General features: G+C 51.6%; 5 protein-coding genes across 5 annotated transcripts; 1 reads left to right on the top strand and 4 right to left on the bottom strand.

Moving 5' to 3' along the window:
• Nucleotides 1-270: 270 nt before the first annotated feature.
• Nucleotides 271-3929, bottom strand: HO133_010503 (uncharacterized protein; the record flags this gene model as incomplete). Its single annotated transcript, XM_037301355.1, has 7 exons — nucleotides 271-798; nucleotides 925-1295; nucleotides 1356-2768; nucleotides 2819-3041; nucleotides 3107-3514; nucleotides 3572-3624; nucleotides 3677-3929. 7 exons carry the CDS (start codon nucleotides 3927-3929, stop codon nucleotides 271-273), a joined length of 3249 nt encoding a protein of 1082 aa, XP_037152989.1.
• A 2227-nt stretch (nucleotides 3930-6156) lies between these two features.
• On the top strand, nucleotides 6157-7086 carry HO133_010502 (uncharacterized protein; the record flags this gene model as incomplete). Its single annotated transcript, XM_037301354.1, has 2 exons — nucleotides 6157-6446; nucleotides 6504-7086. The coding sequence occupies 2 exons, from the start codon at nucleotides 6157-6159 to the stop codon at nucleotides 7084-7086; spliced, it is 873 nt and encodes a 290-aa protein (XP_037152988.1).
• Nucleotides 7087-9977: 2891 nt separating this feature from the next.
• On the bottom strand, nucleotides 9978-11973 carry HO133_010501 (uncharacterized protein; the record flags this gene model as incomplete). The annotated part of the gene is made up of 4 exons (XM_037301353.1): nucleotides 9978-10223; nucleotides 10259-10480; nucleotides 11149-11287; nucleotides 11585-11973. 4 exons carry the CDS (start codon nucleotides 11971-11973, stop codon nucleotides 9978-9980), a joined length of 996 nt encoding a protein of 331 aa, XP_037152987.1.
• Nucleotides 11974-12595: 622 nt separating this feature from the next.
• Nucleotides 12596-14220, bottom strand: HO133_010500 (uncharacterized protein; the record flags this gene model as incomplete). The annotated part of the gene is made up of 5 exons (XM_037301352.1): nucleotides 12596-12855; nucleotides 12918-13422; nucleotides 13472-13758; nucleotides 13829-14104; nucleotides 14175-14220. The coding sequence occupies 5 exons, from the start codon at nucleotides 14218-14220 to the stop codon at nucleotides 12596-12598; spliced, it is 1374 nt and encodes a 457-aa protein (XP_037152986.1).
• Nucleotides 14221-14910: 690 nt separating this feature from the next.
• On the bottom strand, nucleotides 14911-16017 carry HO133_010499 (uncharacterized protein; the record flags this gene model as incomplete). The annotated part of the gene is made up of 5 exons (XM_037301351.1): nucleotides 14911-15300; nucleotides 15379-15706; nucleotides 15760-15773; nucleotides 15832-15924; nucleotides 15979-16017. The coding sequence occupies 5 exons, from the start codon at nucleotides 16015-16017 to the stop codon at nucleotides 14911-14913; spliced, it is 864 nt and encodes a 287-aa protein (XP_037152985.1).
• Nucleotides 16018-17141: the final 1124 nt, after the last annotated feature.

Here is a 17141-nt window from a genome sequence, read left to right as displayed (position 1 = left end):
GCTATCATTCCACTCCAGGTCTATGCCATAGGCATGGGAGTTTTCTTGCGCTGGGGTACGAGAAATATGCCTGTTCAGGCCTCTATTTAGGCCTATTTAGGCTTGCTATCCCCGGCGTGAGACGGCCCAACCACTATCTACACTCTATGTGGGCCCCTATGCGTGCATTGATGCGTGTTTTTCATGAATGGGACAACTAACAATCAATCAATCAATCAATCGCTCAAACAACAATTTTCATCATCCCAATTCAATCAACCCTACACCAACCTAAAACCCCCACTGCCGCAACCAAATCCCCATCCACTCCTCCCCCACCGGCCCCAACGCCCGCATGCTCGCACTGCTCCTCGCCGTCTCCGCCGTCTCCAGCATCACCTCCTCCGCCGCCCCGTCCTCGCTCATCCCGCCGTAGAACTCGAGCAGCTTGATGCCCGGGTTCCGGGCCACGTCCTCGGTGCCCAGGGCCGCGGAGGCGCGGAGGGCGGAGAGCCAGGCCGTGAAGGGGACGGGGGTGATGGGTGGCGCGGGGGTTTTGGCTGTGCCGTCGTTGCCGCCTTGGAAATAGCGGGTTACGGCGGGGACGAGGGCGGACCAGGAGCCGGGGTGCGGGTTTACGATGTTGTAATGGTGGGATTTGGGGGCCTCGGCTGATGATGGTAGTGGTGGTTGGGAGGCGTTGGCGAGGACGAGGTCGAGGATGATGTTGGCGGTGATGTCGACGGGGACCCAGGATACGGTGTCCTGGCTTGGGATGTCGGTGGGGATTTGGTTGAGGTATTTCGAGCTTGCTATTATCTTGACGTTGGGAATGTGATGTCAGCTCGTGGTAGAGGTGATGTTACTTTGATAATCACAACGTCCACGCTTTTCTTCGGGCGACACATTGATGATGCGTAGGACAAAGGACGGGCGGAAACTTACACTCGGGAGCCATTCCTGCTTACTCCACATCCCTCCCTTCTTCGTCACCGGACCCGCCAGCTGCCCTACCCGGCAGATGACGGCGGGGACCCCGCACTTCTCCGCGCCGGCTTCGAGCAGCAACTCGGCGATATATTTCGACTCGCCGTAACCCATCGCCAAGGGGATAGTGAAGTCGTGAAACGCCTTTTCCGGCACTTTCTCGCCCGGGTGTTTGGCGTGCCAGTTCCCGAGCGTGGAGACGCTGGATGTGAATAGGATCGGGGGCTTCTTGGCCGATTCGCTTGAGAGGGTGATGAAGTCGCGGACGCCGGCGATGTGGGGCTCGAACGAGTCGAGGCTGAGGTTGAAATCTACCTGCCATTGGTTGTCTGAGTGGGTTGGGGATTAGCTAGGATATTCGGCAAAGTGGGAGACGGTAGTTGACTTACGGATTATGAAGGAGGCTTCTTTGACGAGGAGATCATAGTCGTGGTCGTTCAAGCCGAGACGAGGTTTGCCGAGGTCAGTAGTAAGGAATTGGACCTTGTCTCTTCCCCATTCAGTAACAAGGCCTCGAGAGGCATTCGATTTTTTCTGCTTGTCTTCGCTGTGGATTCCACGGTTGAGGCAGATGATTTTCGACACTTGGTCAGAGGCCAGCAAAGCGTCGAGAAGGTAGGAGCCGAGGGAGCCGGTACTGCCCGTGAGGACAACAGTCAGCTTGTCGTTGTCTTCTTTGATATCAACACCGTTGGCAAAGGCTTCCGGTAGGTCTTTCGCAGAGGCTTTCGGTAGGTCTTCCGAGTACTTGGAAAGCATTTCTTCCATCTTTTTGATTCGTTCTTCCTCCAATTTCTCGGAAACTTCTGCGCTATGACCCGTCAGTTGGTGGAGAGCATTGGCTAGTCTGGCTGCTGTTGGATTGGAGTATACAATCTTTGGCGTAATCAAATGAGGAGAGATCACTCCATGTCCCTGCTGAGCTGTGAAAGAAGACCGGAGCTGTCGCACGAGATTCATGACTTGCAAGGAATCCGCTCCAACGGCGAAGATGTCCTGGTCTGGTGCAATGGCTTCCAGTCCGATGGTCCCCACCAAAAGCTCTCGCAACCCTTCTGTTAGAGCATCTAGATCCTCAGCATCCAGACTGATTGTAGGTAATGAAGCATCGTCAGCATTCGCATAGATTTGATCGATCTCCTCCTCGTACGCTTTCGTAGTCGCGGCTCGCTTGACAGTACCTTTGTCCGCCATAATCATTGGCTTGTCTGGTTTGATAAAAGCGATGTGATCTCGCTGAAGCTTCGCGTAAGCTGGGGCGGTCTCATTGACCTTGATGAGGTATGGTGTGAAGCTATCGAGTAGATCCTTCTTCGCCTCTTCCGACGGTGATCCCTTGAGCTCAATCAACGCGGCTGGCTCGAACCTCGCCTGCCCAACAACAACAACACGACTGACATCCGGGTGCGTACGCAATGTGGCTTCCATTGCGCTGGGATTGAACTTTTCACCATTGGAGAACACAATCACATCGTCTGATCTGCCCTCATAGAACCATAAGTTGGGTTTCGTCGGATGCTTAGAGAAGAGGTCTTTCATCGAGTACTCTGACTGGTCCGGAAAAGTGTACCACGTGGCGTGATAGGTATCCGTGGACGGATGACGCAGAAAGAACTGTTCGTAAAGCCCGTCACTGACCTCTCGAAATTCGACACCTTTCATCTCAGGATTAAAGTGGAAATACATCCAGTCTTCTGGCTCCTTGTGATATAGTGGTGAGAGTGCCGCTTCTGAAGAGCCCAATATGTTGATGATATTGGTATACTTTGCGACTATATCACCAGCACGTCTGGCAAGAGGCCCTTATACTTAGTCAGCATGGCGAATATGAAAGGGATGCGGGGGACCAGACCTCCACCATATTCCACAAATTTGATTTTCCTCAACTTCTCCAGAGAGCTCTCCGACTGACTCAAGTCCTCCAACACAGAAGGTGCAAGGAAGCAACCGTCTACCTCCACGTTATCGAGAAGGTCATCGACCATATCTGTACTGACTGGTCGGCCAGCAGGCGGCCAAACGATTGTTTGGTGGTAATACAAGGCAAGAACAAGTGAACCCAGTATCCCAGCCACCTGTACTTGATATTAATACACGACAACGTCTGCAGTGAGGTGGATAGATGTAGAATATGACTTACATGAAACGGGGGCAGGCTAGTGAAAATGCGTGTAGGGCCTTGGCCTTGCGGAGTAATGATCTCAGGATCGTAACCATCCAACCGAGGCATCATGTGATGCGCATCTGGAGTTGCGAGTCCTCCGTGGTAAAGTGTGACAGGCTTCGGTAAGCCAGTACTCCCCGATGTATGTATGACGATGAACGGGTCATGAGCTGCCTCCTCGAAAGTCTTCTCGTATGGATAGTGGGCAACAGACTCTGAAGCCACCCACTCCTTGAATGTTCTAATGACAATGTGTCGCATGGAATGTTTTTCCAAGATGTGGTCGACTTTGGTATCGGGGGCGCTGAGCAAGGTCTGGCATTTGGTGGATTGGAGAAGAGATAGAATGCCCTCGATGCTATTGCGTGGGGAGGGTAGTAAAGTCTGGGGTATGTATTAGTTTTATGGTAAGGTCTCTGGAATTTAGACGCGTAGACCGACCTTATAACCCGCTTTGGAAGCAGCAATGGCAATGACAAAGTACCTGAGATCCGCTACTGGGGGTCAGCTTTGGAGTGGTTCATTTTCGGTGCCGTGGTGACTGACTGGGACCAATGTAGGCAATCGTGTCGAAATCAGTACTCTTCCCGAGAGTCGAGTCGATCCGCGAGGCAATCTCGTTCACTGCCCGAGCAAAGGTACTGATAGTGATCTTCTCCAGGCCATCCGCGAAGCTTGCCGCCTTTGGAACCAGTGCAAAGACGTAGTCTGGATCGGTTCGAGCATATTCATCCACCAGAGAGGGTATCAATCTGTGCCCGTAATCCGCTGGAGGGGTAGTCGTATGGTTGGTAGCCATGGTGGAAGAATGCCAGGAGGATCTATCACGAGTTTGAGAGGTGGAATGGCGAAGCAATCGAAGGCTTTTTAAATTGAAAATGAGAATGTGATTGAACCTGTGCCTTCATATCGGACGACGTGCCCAGATCTTAGGAAAGACGGAACGGACGCCTTGCGGCATGTCGCGGAAGGCGTGCAGACAGGAAAGAGACGTGGGGATGCAGGGCAGCTCTCGGAAAACAATGGAAGCGGGGTAGATGCCATGGAGCATGGAGACGATACTCTAAAGAAAGTCTTATCTACTCGATCGCCAACGAAGCTGCGCATGGTCACTCTTTGCATGGCCACCGACTTCCGCTGCATAGGACAGCGATCCCAGTGGATTGACTAGACGCCAGTATCGTCCACCATGGTTTCTAAAAGTTTGGACCTACAATGATTGGGGGAGATTTGAAATAATCCTGCCGACCACATGTAAGCATTCACGCCAGCGAATGCCGCAGACCTGTAGCTAACCATTTTGCAGGGTGCTTAGTGGTCCACGTATTATTGCAGGCATGCTCCAGTGACGGGGAGAAATGGGGAACTCGAGCGGCCTGAAGCACAAGGGCGGGATGGATCCCTTCTTCTTAGAACTAAGAAAGTTTCTTTCTCCATTTTCTTCATCCTGCTGTGATTGAGACCAGACTTGTTGTACTAGAACATTGGATGATGTAGGAGTCCTTAAAAGTCCAGAGTGGAGCGACTTTCCTGATGTAGAACAGTGATCGATCAACGATGTATGCGTTCGACATTAGCGAGAGTAGCAAGGCACCATCATCACTCTTGACCACAACGGAAAGAAGCGGAGACTAAATGATGTCTGATTGTACAATGGATGAAGAGATTGAAGGAGACAGAAGAAGCCGCAGTATGAAAATAGCTCACATGTGGACTGGTGTAAGGTGATCAGCCGCGGTAATCCAGCAAAGGGCCTCGGAAGGACATGGGGCCAGCCCTTGAAGAAGGCTAGCAATACTTTTATTTAGTCCTTAATCTATACCTTGAACATGCTGCATGATGGCGTATTCACATGGAAATAGAGAAGAAGAAAAGGATGGGGAGCAGGTGCAGGATCAGATGATATGAGGATATGATGAAGAGGGAATGGAATGACTTCTCTGTCTTCCTTTCCGAGGCCTTCTCGGCAACGTCTCGGAAAGCTGGAAAGAGCGGGTAAGCGGAAACTAGGCTGCTACCGGGTTAGATCAAGTGCGGCCATGTTCCGCTAGAGTATGATAAAGCATCCTCGAGCCAACATTGCGGCATTTTGCTTTTTGCATTTTGCCTTCGCAACAAGCTCACAGATGCCGCATCTTCCTGAATGTATAGCGGGACCATTAGCAGTGTATCCATGATGCAGGTTTTCAGCGGGAAAAGAATCGCAGACCAAACGCCAAGAGATTGACTGATAGGACATCCTTGGCACGCTAATCTGAACCTTGCCGGCGTCCGAGCTTCCACGCTTAATGAATGTTGTTGTCCTGCTTCTTCAAACAGATCTGCCTCGTAAAAATTCAATTCATTGCAACGGCAACATGGGACAAACTTCGAGCGGCATTCAGACATTCAAACATTCAAGTCTTGGGGACTACGGAGAGCCGCTGCGCACTCAAGGCACAGCTTCCGCTAGTCGAGTATACCAATTTGCTGTTCGCCACACACAACTTCCTTAAGACGGAGGACCCTACCGAGGTGAAAAAGGCAGGGGTAAGGAAGGAATCGCATGACTTTGCAAGCACGCTTTCAAACCGTCATGTCCGGTCCAGGTCTATGAGTACGTGTAGGGCGGTATATCTCCGATGGACTATCCTACTCCTAGTTGCAGCTGTGGCGAAATGCACCCGTCATATTTTCGCGTGAAAAAACATCATGCAGGAACTGCTAATTGAATACATGAAAGCCTAATGAAGTGTTGCATTACTTTCATAAGGTATACATTATTATTTACCTTGTTATGTTGTTGTGTTACTTCGTTGGCTCCGCTCGCTACTACTCGCTTGTCATGAGTAAGCTGAGTAAGCCGAGCCTCGAGGCAGAGTCTAAAGTACATTCGCATCCACGATATTTAAGATGGGTTTGGCCTGGCAGCAGCGTTAATTCGAAAGAATGAGAACGCGAAGCTATCGACAAGTACCTATCGTGAAATACTCAAGAATTTCCCCAAAGTCAGAAAGGCGAATCTCCCACCAGGACTGTATCTGACCATGCCTCCAAAAGCCCCCGCCGCAAAAGCTCCTGGCTTCGTCGCACAGGTGACCGCACCACTCGTGAGTGCCGTTGCATCGAGTGCCATGGGCGGCGGTACTGCGAAACCACAGAACGCAGCCAAACCCTCGGGTACCAAAGCTGGTCCGTCCACTTCCCAACCGACGTCGGGTGAGGTATCCCTACCCGCGCGCTACCCTCTCATTGCAGCCCTTGAAGCTATTGGCGGACCCGATGTTGTGGCATCCGCGAGCAAACTTATCCTCGTGACCACCACATTTCCCAAATCGTAAGTCGGAATGCACGCACACGTACTCTGCTCCGTTCTTGATCTGACGATCCGTAGGAAACCTGGACCCGTCGGGAAACCTGCCGTCATCGGGTGGGAGAATCGTTACGTGACCGGTCTGCAAGGCAACGTCACCAAACCCGTCAACGATACTTTCAGAGGCCAAAAGATCCAGCTCGAGACCGGCGACCTGTTCCGCATCCGCTGGGACTTCGACCCCGGCAACCCTCCGGACCCCACCAAGAACATCGGGCTGGTCGACGGCAAAGGCGTCCACCTCAACGCAGAGTTCTTCGGCAAACGAGCGACGACGAAGATAGCGTTCACGCCGACCACGGACGCCGTTGTCAACCCACCCGGTAACCGCAACCCGGGCAGATTCGACATGGCCGTCGGCGACATGTCGACTTGGTTGGATTATCAAACCAAGGCGAACACGGCCTCGCACATCTTTACGATGAAGGAGAGGACGGGGGAAACGAACGCGGACGGGTCGAACGACGACAAGCCGGATAACGACCCGACCGATAACGACGTGCGGGCCAAGGCTTTGAAGGCCATGGCGCCGAAATTGGCGGCGAGGTGGAAGGACATGCATGCGTCGGCGCTGGCCAGTGGCTACAAGCCCGCGACGGAGTAATCACGCTGTCTCAGCCTTTTCATGTACTTTAACATATGCGAAGCAACACACGGCGCTTTTCTCACTCACTACATTAGACACTTGTCCCAGATATGTCTCACACGCCCCTACCGTCCCAAATACCTGCCCCCCCCCCCCACCCCAATCTTTCCCTCCCCTCCTCCCTTCTTCCCCCCTTTCCTCTACCTATATTATATCCATCCCTCCCTCAACCCCCTCCAACAGCCATCGCATCCCCACCAGCACAAATCCTTCTCGCCCACCTCTCTCCACCAAACCCGCACCGCAGTCGTCCCGATCCTCACTTCCATAAATTCTCGCGCTCCGAGCGTGGACGGTGGTGATGGAGCCGTCTTTATGTGGAGATCTGCTGGATGATATGGGTTCCTTGTTTCTGGTGGGATGGGTTGGTGGATAATATCGATGATGGTGGTGGTGGTGGTGATGGTGATGGTGGTGGTGGTGGTGGTGATGGTGGTGGTGGTGGTGATGATGGTGGTGATGATGGTGATGATGGTAGTGATGAGGATGATGATGGTGATGATGAGGATGATGATGATGATGATGGTGATGATGATGATGATGGTGATGGTGATGGTGATGATGATGATGATGATGATGATGGTGATGGTGGTGGTGATGGTGATGATGATGGTGATGGTGATGATGATGATGGTGGTGATGATGGTGATGATGATGATGATGATGATGATGATGGTGATGGTGATGATGGTGAGGATGATGATATGTGTATGCAAAACGAACTCTCCGTGCTCAAACGAGATAACATATCTACACACCCAAGAGCCCGAACCGTGCCATCCATCCATTACCCCCCCCCTCCCTCCCTCCCTCCCTCCAGCCCGCCCATCCCATCCCACCCCCCACCTACACCATCAGCGCCACTCCTTCCTACCTCCCTACCTCCCTACCTCCCTACCTCCCTCCCTCCCTCCCTGCCCGCCCGCCCGCCTGCTGCACTACCCGCCACGCGCCAAGTAAGGCACCTGTGCATAAGGTACGTACGTGACGGGGTGGGTTTTTCCGGGCCTCGAGGGGCGGGGATGGGGACGGATGTTTGCGGGATGGGATGGGATGGGATGGGATGGGATGGGATGGAATGGGATGGAAAAGAGTTGTACAACGGCGGTGTTCCAGTCTTGTTTCGCCGGGGCGTGGGACGCTTGGGGATCGGTACTATGTAGTAAGCGAGTGGGCGCGTTCGGCAATCGGTCTGTCGTCGTCGCTTGCGCGGTCCTGAGATGCTTGGGGGGGGGGTTTCGGGCTTGGCGCTGCCGGAGTGAGATTGGATAGGATTGGGATTCGGTGAGGGTGGGTTGTGTGTATGGGATGAGGGCGGAGTGCGTGGGTGCGTCGCGCGGTGGTGGGATGATACGCTTAGGCCGTTCTGGTCGGGATGTTGGGCGGGGGAATGAGAGGTTCGTTGGGTATGAGGGGAGGGGAGGGGATCGCGACGAGGCTAGTTAGGGTGTGGGGTCTCGGTTCGGTTGGGTTTTACCATCTTTGTGTGTTTTCGGTGAAGGAGATGGGTTGCGATGTCGGGGTTGGGGATTTGGGAGACGGAGGATTGTTGGTGGACCGGGACAAGGAGGTGGTAGTTGTCTCGTTCATGAGAAGAATATATCACATGTATAAATATGGTCTATGGGATGTAAATAAGTGGTTAGGCCGTCTCACGCCGGGAATCGCAAGGATGAATAGAGGGCCGAACAGGCACCTTTTCTCGTACCCCAGTGTGAGAAAACTCCCATGCCTATGCGGATGCGGCATAGACCTGGAGTGAGATATTAGCTATATACAGGCGTGGATGGGTGGGTGGGTGGGATGAGAGTACGCAATGGCTCCGTAAGAGACGAACTCGAATGGAGAGCCAATTGTGGGCGCGGAACAGGTGTCTAACTATGTAGCCTCGTAGCAGATACCTGTCTCCTACCATCAAAAGGGGTAGTCTCCTATAATCAAAAGGAATATCGACAAAGGCTTAGAACAGGAGCGACCCACTGACGCCTCAGCCGCCCACTACGGCGACGAGTCATAAGTTGTCACACGTGGGTATCGAGATTGTCAGTGATTGTATGGTTGTTTATGGATAGCTGGCGCTCATTGATTCTATGGCGAATTAATTCTATCCCGGGTATGTTGTGTTCCAGCGTGAATCTACCAGCATGGTCGTCCCGACTTGCACACTGCGGTTTTTGCTCGATTTTTTTTCTTTCTCATTGGAGCAAGACTTGCACACGAGATGAAAACATCTACATCTAGGTCTGGTAGTGTCCAGCATGGTCGGATCCGGTTGTACTTGTTTCGTGGGGTCGTCGGCGCTACTGCTGGACAAGACCCTGCGGCCGTAGGGTGTCCTGATTATCCGCCTGCATCGAACAGCCCGATATCCGGTGCTGCAGAGAGCGACACCGTCCGCATTCGCCGCATGAAGTCGTTGAGGGGTTTCGAATTCTATGACTGACGGCTTGGCCTGGACGTGCGTCAATGGAAACGAGGCTGGTAAAGGGGCGTTCGAGCTCAACTGACGACCTGAGCGCGGCGCCCGACTGATCAACGACAATCGCGTCGTCCGAGATACTTATACCACCGGACTTCAAATGCAGAGCCCTTGGATTAGTGGCGCGAGGGGACCGCGGAGGGAGTAACTGTTGAGATTTGCTGCAGCACCTGTGTTGTAGCTACCCCGCATGGTGGCAAATAGGGGTATAAGTAGCCCACTCAGCACTCTCATAGAAAATTAATCAATCGATCCTTCATAAATTTCCAATAGTAATCCCTCAAGTAGAAGAATTGAATGCACGGGGTCTCCATGGTGCCATGCTGACGTGCAGACCAGTGGGATGATGGAAGCCGCTAGCTCTCAGACATTACAGATTCGCATCCGGTTCAAACGTAAACAGATTCCTTCCTTTGTCACCCCTTTTGACCCATCCTATTCTCCCAACTGGTTCGCTGTTTCCGCTCGAGAGCTGCTCTAGAGTCTTTGCGTTGCCCGTGTTCGCAACGAAGCGGTGGTTGCTGCGGGTCAACCGGCCCACTACGAACCCTTTGGAAGGGGTACCGTTTCGATTGAATTCCACCGTGTAGGTCTGGCCGAAGAAACTCAGCGTGTTCTGGCAAGGTTTAACAAAGCGCAGGAAAGACTCACTTCGATCATTGCTTCTCCTTCAGCTTGAATAGTGACTGTTGGAACCGGTGTATCTGTCACGTGACTGGGGAGAGGATCCTTATCCGGGTATGCAGAACCATCGCGTCTGGGTCTGGTGGAAAGACAGAGCGCATACTGGTAGGTCAGGACTCCGCCATTTGCCAGAATCAAGCCGTTCTGACCATCCCCTCGACGCAGATCTCGCACCATTGCCGTTAATGCCTGAAGGATAAAAGTCAGTGGCTGGGTGTCTCGCTACTCGATGGTGGAAATTTTCAAGGATGAACTTACATGCATGGAATAGTTATTGCCGGCGCCCCCAAATGAAGTAAGGCCGCCTAGAAGCGTGATAGGCCTGGGTGGTTTGTCGAATGGAAGGCCCAAATGGTGGCATGCTAATTTGGGAACGATGGGGAAACAGCTGTTTCGAGCGTTACCCGGCATGTCACTAGTTTTCAGAATATATGGAAAAGACATACGAGTAAAAGTCATATAAATCTACCTCCTTTTCAGCCAAGCCAGAAATTTCTAAACAGGCATCTAGTGATCGTGAAATGGCGGGACTTGAGTGGAAATTTGGACGCTCCCAGACTATGTGACCACTTTCATAAGCCATACCTTCGACATTCATGAATTGAAGAGAATACCGACAATTATCGGAGTCTTGGGTACCGGCGCCACCTAGAGGAAAGATCCATTTGCTCTCGTGGATTCCAAGGTGTCTGGCATATTCGGTTGAAGTCAAAATACAGCTTGCAGCTAAATTGACATTGTTGAACGCATTCATCAGTAATGGATCTACGCTTGAATCAGTACCTTGGCATGAAAAACGAGTCACGATAAAGGTAGAGTGTACAAGGAAAGCAAATCATTCGATTCTTTGCCGTCACAGTAGAGATAATCTGCGCTGTTGGGGTCTTTTGTCCGTAGTTCCACGCGAATTCGTTCTGCTCGGCAATTTTGGCAAACTCTGCGTATAATTGAGCGGACTCTTTGTTGTTTTGCTTGATCGACTGCTTGCGATGAGCCCTGAACGCATTTTCGTATAATGCGTAAACGTGAATAGGGAGCCCGATTGAATGAGTGGCTCCTATGCCTGATTCGCAGCTTGCATGAGCAACATGCACGGGCCGCATAGATCTGGGAACACTTACTTTCCCGAAGACGAGAGAGATTCAAGGGAGACGCAGCTTCTGCACCCGGTTCTGGCGTCGTCCAGCCAGGCGGTGGCATTCTTTTTGCGGCTGCACTGGCACTCACTGCCGATTGCCTTACGTGTCAGCATGAACACCCTCTTCAGCTCCTGATAGCCTTATAATCCCTTACGTACGCGAGGCCAAAGCTTCGCCACCAGTCATGACGGCAACTTTGCACTCGCCCCGCCAGATTCTCCTTGCCGCTTCATCGACAAGCTTCATCGGTTGATTGCCTCCGTGCTCGCTATATATTTTGTGCCGTGGCTGAATTCCTAGCTTTTCCGACAGAAGGCTTGGTAAGTCAGCATACGGCCAGGTCCACGTGGCGACGACGGAGACGCTGTCGATGCTTGATTTGAGTTCTTCAGCGATACGGTGTTCCGACGTGGCGTCTTTGAGGGCACGAACGATCGCTTGGAGCATGAGCTGCATGGGCTCAATTGCGTCCTCGACGTTTTGGGATCCGTTTTTGACATCGCCCACGCCGATGATGACGGGTGTCATTCGGCCGGGAACCATTTTCAAAAGAGATCGAGTTCAAACTACAGATGGAGCTCACTCTAGAGGGAATCTTGTAGTAGTGGGAGGTTGTGACAGCGGACGAGTTGGTAAAAGAGAGTAATCCACCAAACAGCTAGCGAGACAAATTACGCAAGCGACTACAATGCGACTCCATTTCCAATACAAACATTAGCAATGCCTTTAAACAACATATCCCAGGCCTTAGGTTGAATGAAGTTAAGGCGACACGAGTAGAAGGAGTTGGAAGGTGCTTCTTGCAATGGCTAGCTATATGTAGCATAGCGTACTTGGCTTGGTGGGCTACTTATATAGCCTGCAGCTGCTTCATAGATTCAATAGAGTATATCCTTCCTACCCACAAGAACCTTGGCATCATCTTACTGTCGGAGGGAAAAATGTGTAGATGGAGTAAGCTATATCTACACTTGTGATTCCTAATTCTCACCTAGCGGCATAAATGGTGGGCAGGAAGTGTGCGTCTGAGTAGGTCCATACTGAGCTGTTTCCTCCCACGCCAGACGTAGCTATAACTACAAACGTTTCTTCATCCATATCCAAGTTGCTACTCTTCATCCGAACTCCTTTCCCCCTGCATCCTCGTTTTCAGCTCTTCCTCAGTCTACCACCAATCTCCCTGTGCATGCATAGCAGCGGCGACTTTTGAAAAGCCTGCGATATTGCTCCCAGCCACCAGACTCGGGAACTCACCCTCGGCTGGCTCGACGTACTCCTTTGCCGTTTCCAGACCGTTCTTGAAGCACGACTCCATTATGCTCTTCAACTTGTTGTCGACCTCCTCAGATGTCCATGCTATGCGTTGAGAGTTCTGAGCCATTTCGAGACCAGAAACGGCGACACCGCCTGCGTTGGCCGCTTTGCCTGTGATGAGGATCGTATGAGAAAATGCTTTCCCGTTTTGGAGAGATTTGGATCTGACATACCTGGTCCATACCAGATGGCCTCCCCCTTCTTCTCTTTCCTGTGCTTCTCAAAGACCCCAATCGCCTCCTGCGAACATCCCATATTGCTTCCCTCAGCGACGAACTTCGCACCAGCGTCAATCAACGCCTGTCCCTCCTCGCCCGACACCTCATTCTGCGTCGCGCAAGGCAGTGCCACGTCAATCTTGCCAACGTTCGTCCATGGCCTTGCGCCCTCGATGTATTTGAATTTGCCCTTGTAACTATCCGAATTGGCGATCTCCGTCAATTGCTTTCTCTTTACTTTCAAATCGGCAATGTAGGCGACTTCGTCGGGGCTGATGCCTTTCTCGCTTTCGGCAACGATGGTGCCTTTGCTGTCGGAGAGGGAGACTATTGTGGCGCCGAGTTCGATGGCTTTCAGGGCAGCATACTGGGCGACGTTTCCAGAACCGGAGATGGCGACGCGTTTGCCTTTGAAGGTCTCTTTGCCGCCGGAGGCATATTGGATCATGTGATTGACATACTATGCGAGACGTTAGCGGTGGCCTATGACTTAGGGGTGGAAGTCATACGTAGACAAGACCGTAACCTGTTGCCTCAGGCCTTATCAAGCTACCACCGAATGCTAGACCTTTACCAGTCAAGCAGCCCTCCCACAACGTTGTCTCAGCCTTGTAGGCACCGAATAGCCATCCGATCTCACGAGGCGAAACACCAATGTCTCCCGCTGGTACATCGGTATTGGCTCCGATATGCTTAGATAACTCTCGCATGAAGGCAACGCAGAATTTGCGGATCTCGTTATCTGATTTGCCTTTGGGGTCGAAGTCTGCTCCTCCTTTGCCGCCGCCGATGTTCACTGCGAAATCAAAGGGTCAGCCATTTGTCGATGATGTGAGCGGACGTTGAATAAGCGTAGATATACTTACGACCAGTCAAAGCATTCTTAAAGATCTGCTCAAAGCCCAAGAACTTGAGGATCGACAGATTCACCGTAGGGTGAAAGCGGAGACCGCCCTTGTAGGGACCCAGGGCCGAGTTGAATTGCACACGGTATCCTCGATTGACCTGCACTTGTCCCTTGTCGTCCTCCCAGACCACTCGGAATTGGATGACCCGTTCGGGGATGGCAGCGATCTTGAGGGCGGTCTTGTATTCAGGGTTCTTCTTGAAGAGGGAGGAGTTTTCGAGGGTTGAAACGAGCTCTGTTATTGCGAGGCAAGGTCAGCGGGAGGTTGCATGAAGAAGGCAGCGTGCAGAACCGGTTGAAGGTACCTTTGTATGCCTGCTCGAACTCTGGTTCGGATGGTAGGTTCGACATGATTGCTTTATTTGTTGTTATTCAAAGCTGTAGGCTTTATGTTGGTGGATGAGCGGAATTGGTACTGTGGCAGTTGTTGGCGGGTTGAGTATGTGAGGATTAAAGGGAAAAGAAAGCCCAATGTCACGTCATGAGCATTTAAAAGTCGATGGCCCCCGTGCTCAATAGCGGAAAAGGGCCATGGGAAAGGCAAAATCTCCGAGTATTGACATGTTGTATCTCCGATCTGCGGCCACAGCTTCCTGGGCTGGGCCACTGGGGCTATTATTGGGCCATTGGGTGATTGGGTGATTGGGCTATTAATCGTAGAGGGGAATGGTCCGAGGGGAAGCATCACCATGCCCCGGGCCCGTAAGTGTACTTTTGGGGGGTAAGCTTCACGGGCAACTTGCTCCTTTACTTTACTGTGTGTGACTCGATGGATTGACGTTTGGCGATAAGTCACAGAGTTCTGATTGGCTCCTGACTCCCTCCGGGCACTAGGGTCAGCCTCAAAGCTTCCCCTCCCCCTCCCACCCCCACCTTGGCCCCCCTCTTCAATTTCCTTGGCGGCATCATCCTGGGGACGAGAAGTCTCAATTGCACGTGCACAGGCGATAATCATGGTATGTGATTTTTTTTTGTTTTTTTTGTTATTATTTGTTTTCAAAGCGACATCGGAAGCTTCAGTAGAGGGTAAGACTGGACCGCCTAATCACAGTCCACAGGGTCCCAGTCTGTCACGAGATATTCATCTAGACCATCCATAATCTTCATGTCCGCCCCCTCTATTTCAAATCCGCCGACATCGCCATTGGTAATAATGCGCGACTTCGTGACGCTCTTAGGTAAGGGCACAAAGCCATGCTGCAAGCTCCATCGGACCATGAGCTGAGCGGGAGTACATGAGTATTTCTTCGACAGCGACGTGATGGTTGGGTGCTTCATCCTCAAAGCCCGAGCTAGAGGAGCGTATGCTTCGACCACGATGTTATGCTCGTGGCAGAAAGAGGTGATCTCGGTCCGGGTGTTGAATGGGTGAACTTCGATCTGGTTGACGGCTGGATGTATTCGAAGGTTCGATGCGAGAAGCTCTTGCAACTAGAACGAGTGCATAAGAGAATGACCAGGGCCGGTAATCGTCATCGAGGGGAGAGAAGAACGAAGGGTAAGACTTACATGCTTGACGCCAAAGTTGCTGACACCTCCGGTCTTCACTTCTCCATCTTCAATGGCATCTTCGACAGCCTTCCAGCATTCCAGTCTCTTGGCCTTTCCACCATAAGGGCTGTGCAACAAAAACAGATCTATATAGCCAAGGCCACTCTGCTTTACAGACTGTCTGATGGACTTTCTTGCCGCATCGTAGGAAGTGTTGGATGCGAGTTTCGATGTGAAATGGATGTCTTCTCGTTTCAGAGATGAAGTGTTGCTAGGACCGGATATGAATGCTAAGATAGATGATCCAACTTCGCGTTCGTTATGGTACATTTGGGCAGAATCGATGCTAAGAAGTGTCAGTCATATGGCATTTCTGGACGCGGAATTTGCCACCATTACGCTCGATAACCAGCCTGAAAGCGCCGTCAGCAGAAAGTCCTTCGTCGAGTGACTGTACGAGTGTGATTGTACCTCGAGGGCCCATTTTACAGCATTGACCGTTTCATTGCCAGACGTCAAGTAAACCCCAAGATGTATCTGTGGCATGCTCTGGCCATTGGCAAGCTGACATTGTCTTTCAGTTTACTTTCTGGAGATGCACGCTCGAAAATGACGTACCTTGATGCGAGAGCCCAGCGTAAACGATTTGGCCGCCATTGCGAGGAAATGCCGTCCTGAAAGATTATGATATCAAGAGAGCGAATGCGGTTTTGAAAGTGGATTCGAGATGACGTTTGACCTCGGCCGACCCGCGGGTAGGAATACCTTACTTGTAGACCCAGAGCCACCAACGATCGCATATTGAGAACAATACTTTTACACATGGTAGAATTCATGATCACCTAGACTCCGCAGGCGAAATATAGAATGTAGAATGCCGTGGAATCGTATGGTATTATGAACGAGGAGCAGGTGATCACTATTATAGTCTGTGGTCATTTAAACGAGACGGTAGGAAACATATATTTTTGCACCTTCGTTCGAGACCAATGCGACGCTCGCCGTTGTATTCCAGTTAGGGATGACTTTTTGCCGATAGCTCCCGTGGTTGAGTGGCAATTAGCACCACCCTAGTTCCAGGGCCAGCACCGTAGAGAGATCAATTCCAGTCCATCTCCCGAGGATCAATTACCGCGAATTCATCTAGGAATTAGGAATATAAAACAAGCAGCGTGCCAGCGTCGATCTCGGGAGACGCAGTTCACGCCTCTTGATCCCGTATTCTATAGCCGCTGCAAAGAGCCGCAGCAGATCACGAGTCTAAAGTACCAAGGCAGCGAATACGACCTAAAGTAGCTATGGAAGAATGTTTGATCGGCAAGCCTACCTGTATGATCTGCAGCTTTATGGAAGGGTTAGCTGTTTTCGTCCCTGACATTACGTGTTCTGAAGAAGTACGAGTACCTGCCTTTTCGGGTTTAGACTCTAAGTTGCACTGCCTCGGCAAAGATGCGCCGGATGGATCGGTTAAAGTAAAGTAGTGAGTAGCAAGAAAAGCATTGGTGAAGTCCACGATATCATTCGAGGGAAGGGAGAGGAAGATGGTAAGAGGTACCGAACCAGAGGATTATTTGGGGCTCTTGCATTGAAACCTTGACCTGGTTGGAGGAAGACTGGGTACAAGTAAAGTACTTTAGGTGAGCATTGGCTAAGTGAAATGCCGGGGGGGACTGGTGGCTGACGGGTGGCTGACTGGTGGCTGACTGGTGGCTGACCCACACTTTCTTTCCTTCCCCTTCCAAGTTCCACCAACAATGCAAAAGCTGCGAAGCATCCTACCC

The sequence above is a fragment of the Letharia lupina genome, assembly GCF_014066315.1.
Source record: "Letharia lupina isolate WasteWater1 chromosome Unknown contig_9, whole genome shotgun sequence".
Classification (NCBI taxonomy): Eukaryota; Fungi; Ascomycota; class Lecanoromycetes; order Lecanorales; family Parmeliaceae; genus Letharia; species Letharia lupina.
This window is presented reverse-complemented; position numbering and strand designations above follow the sequence as displayed.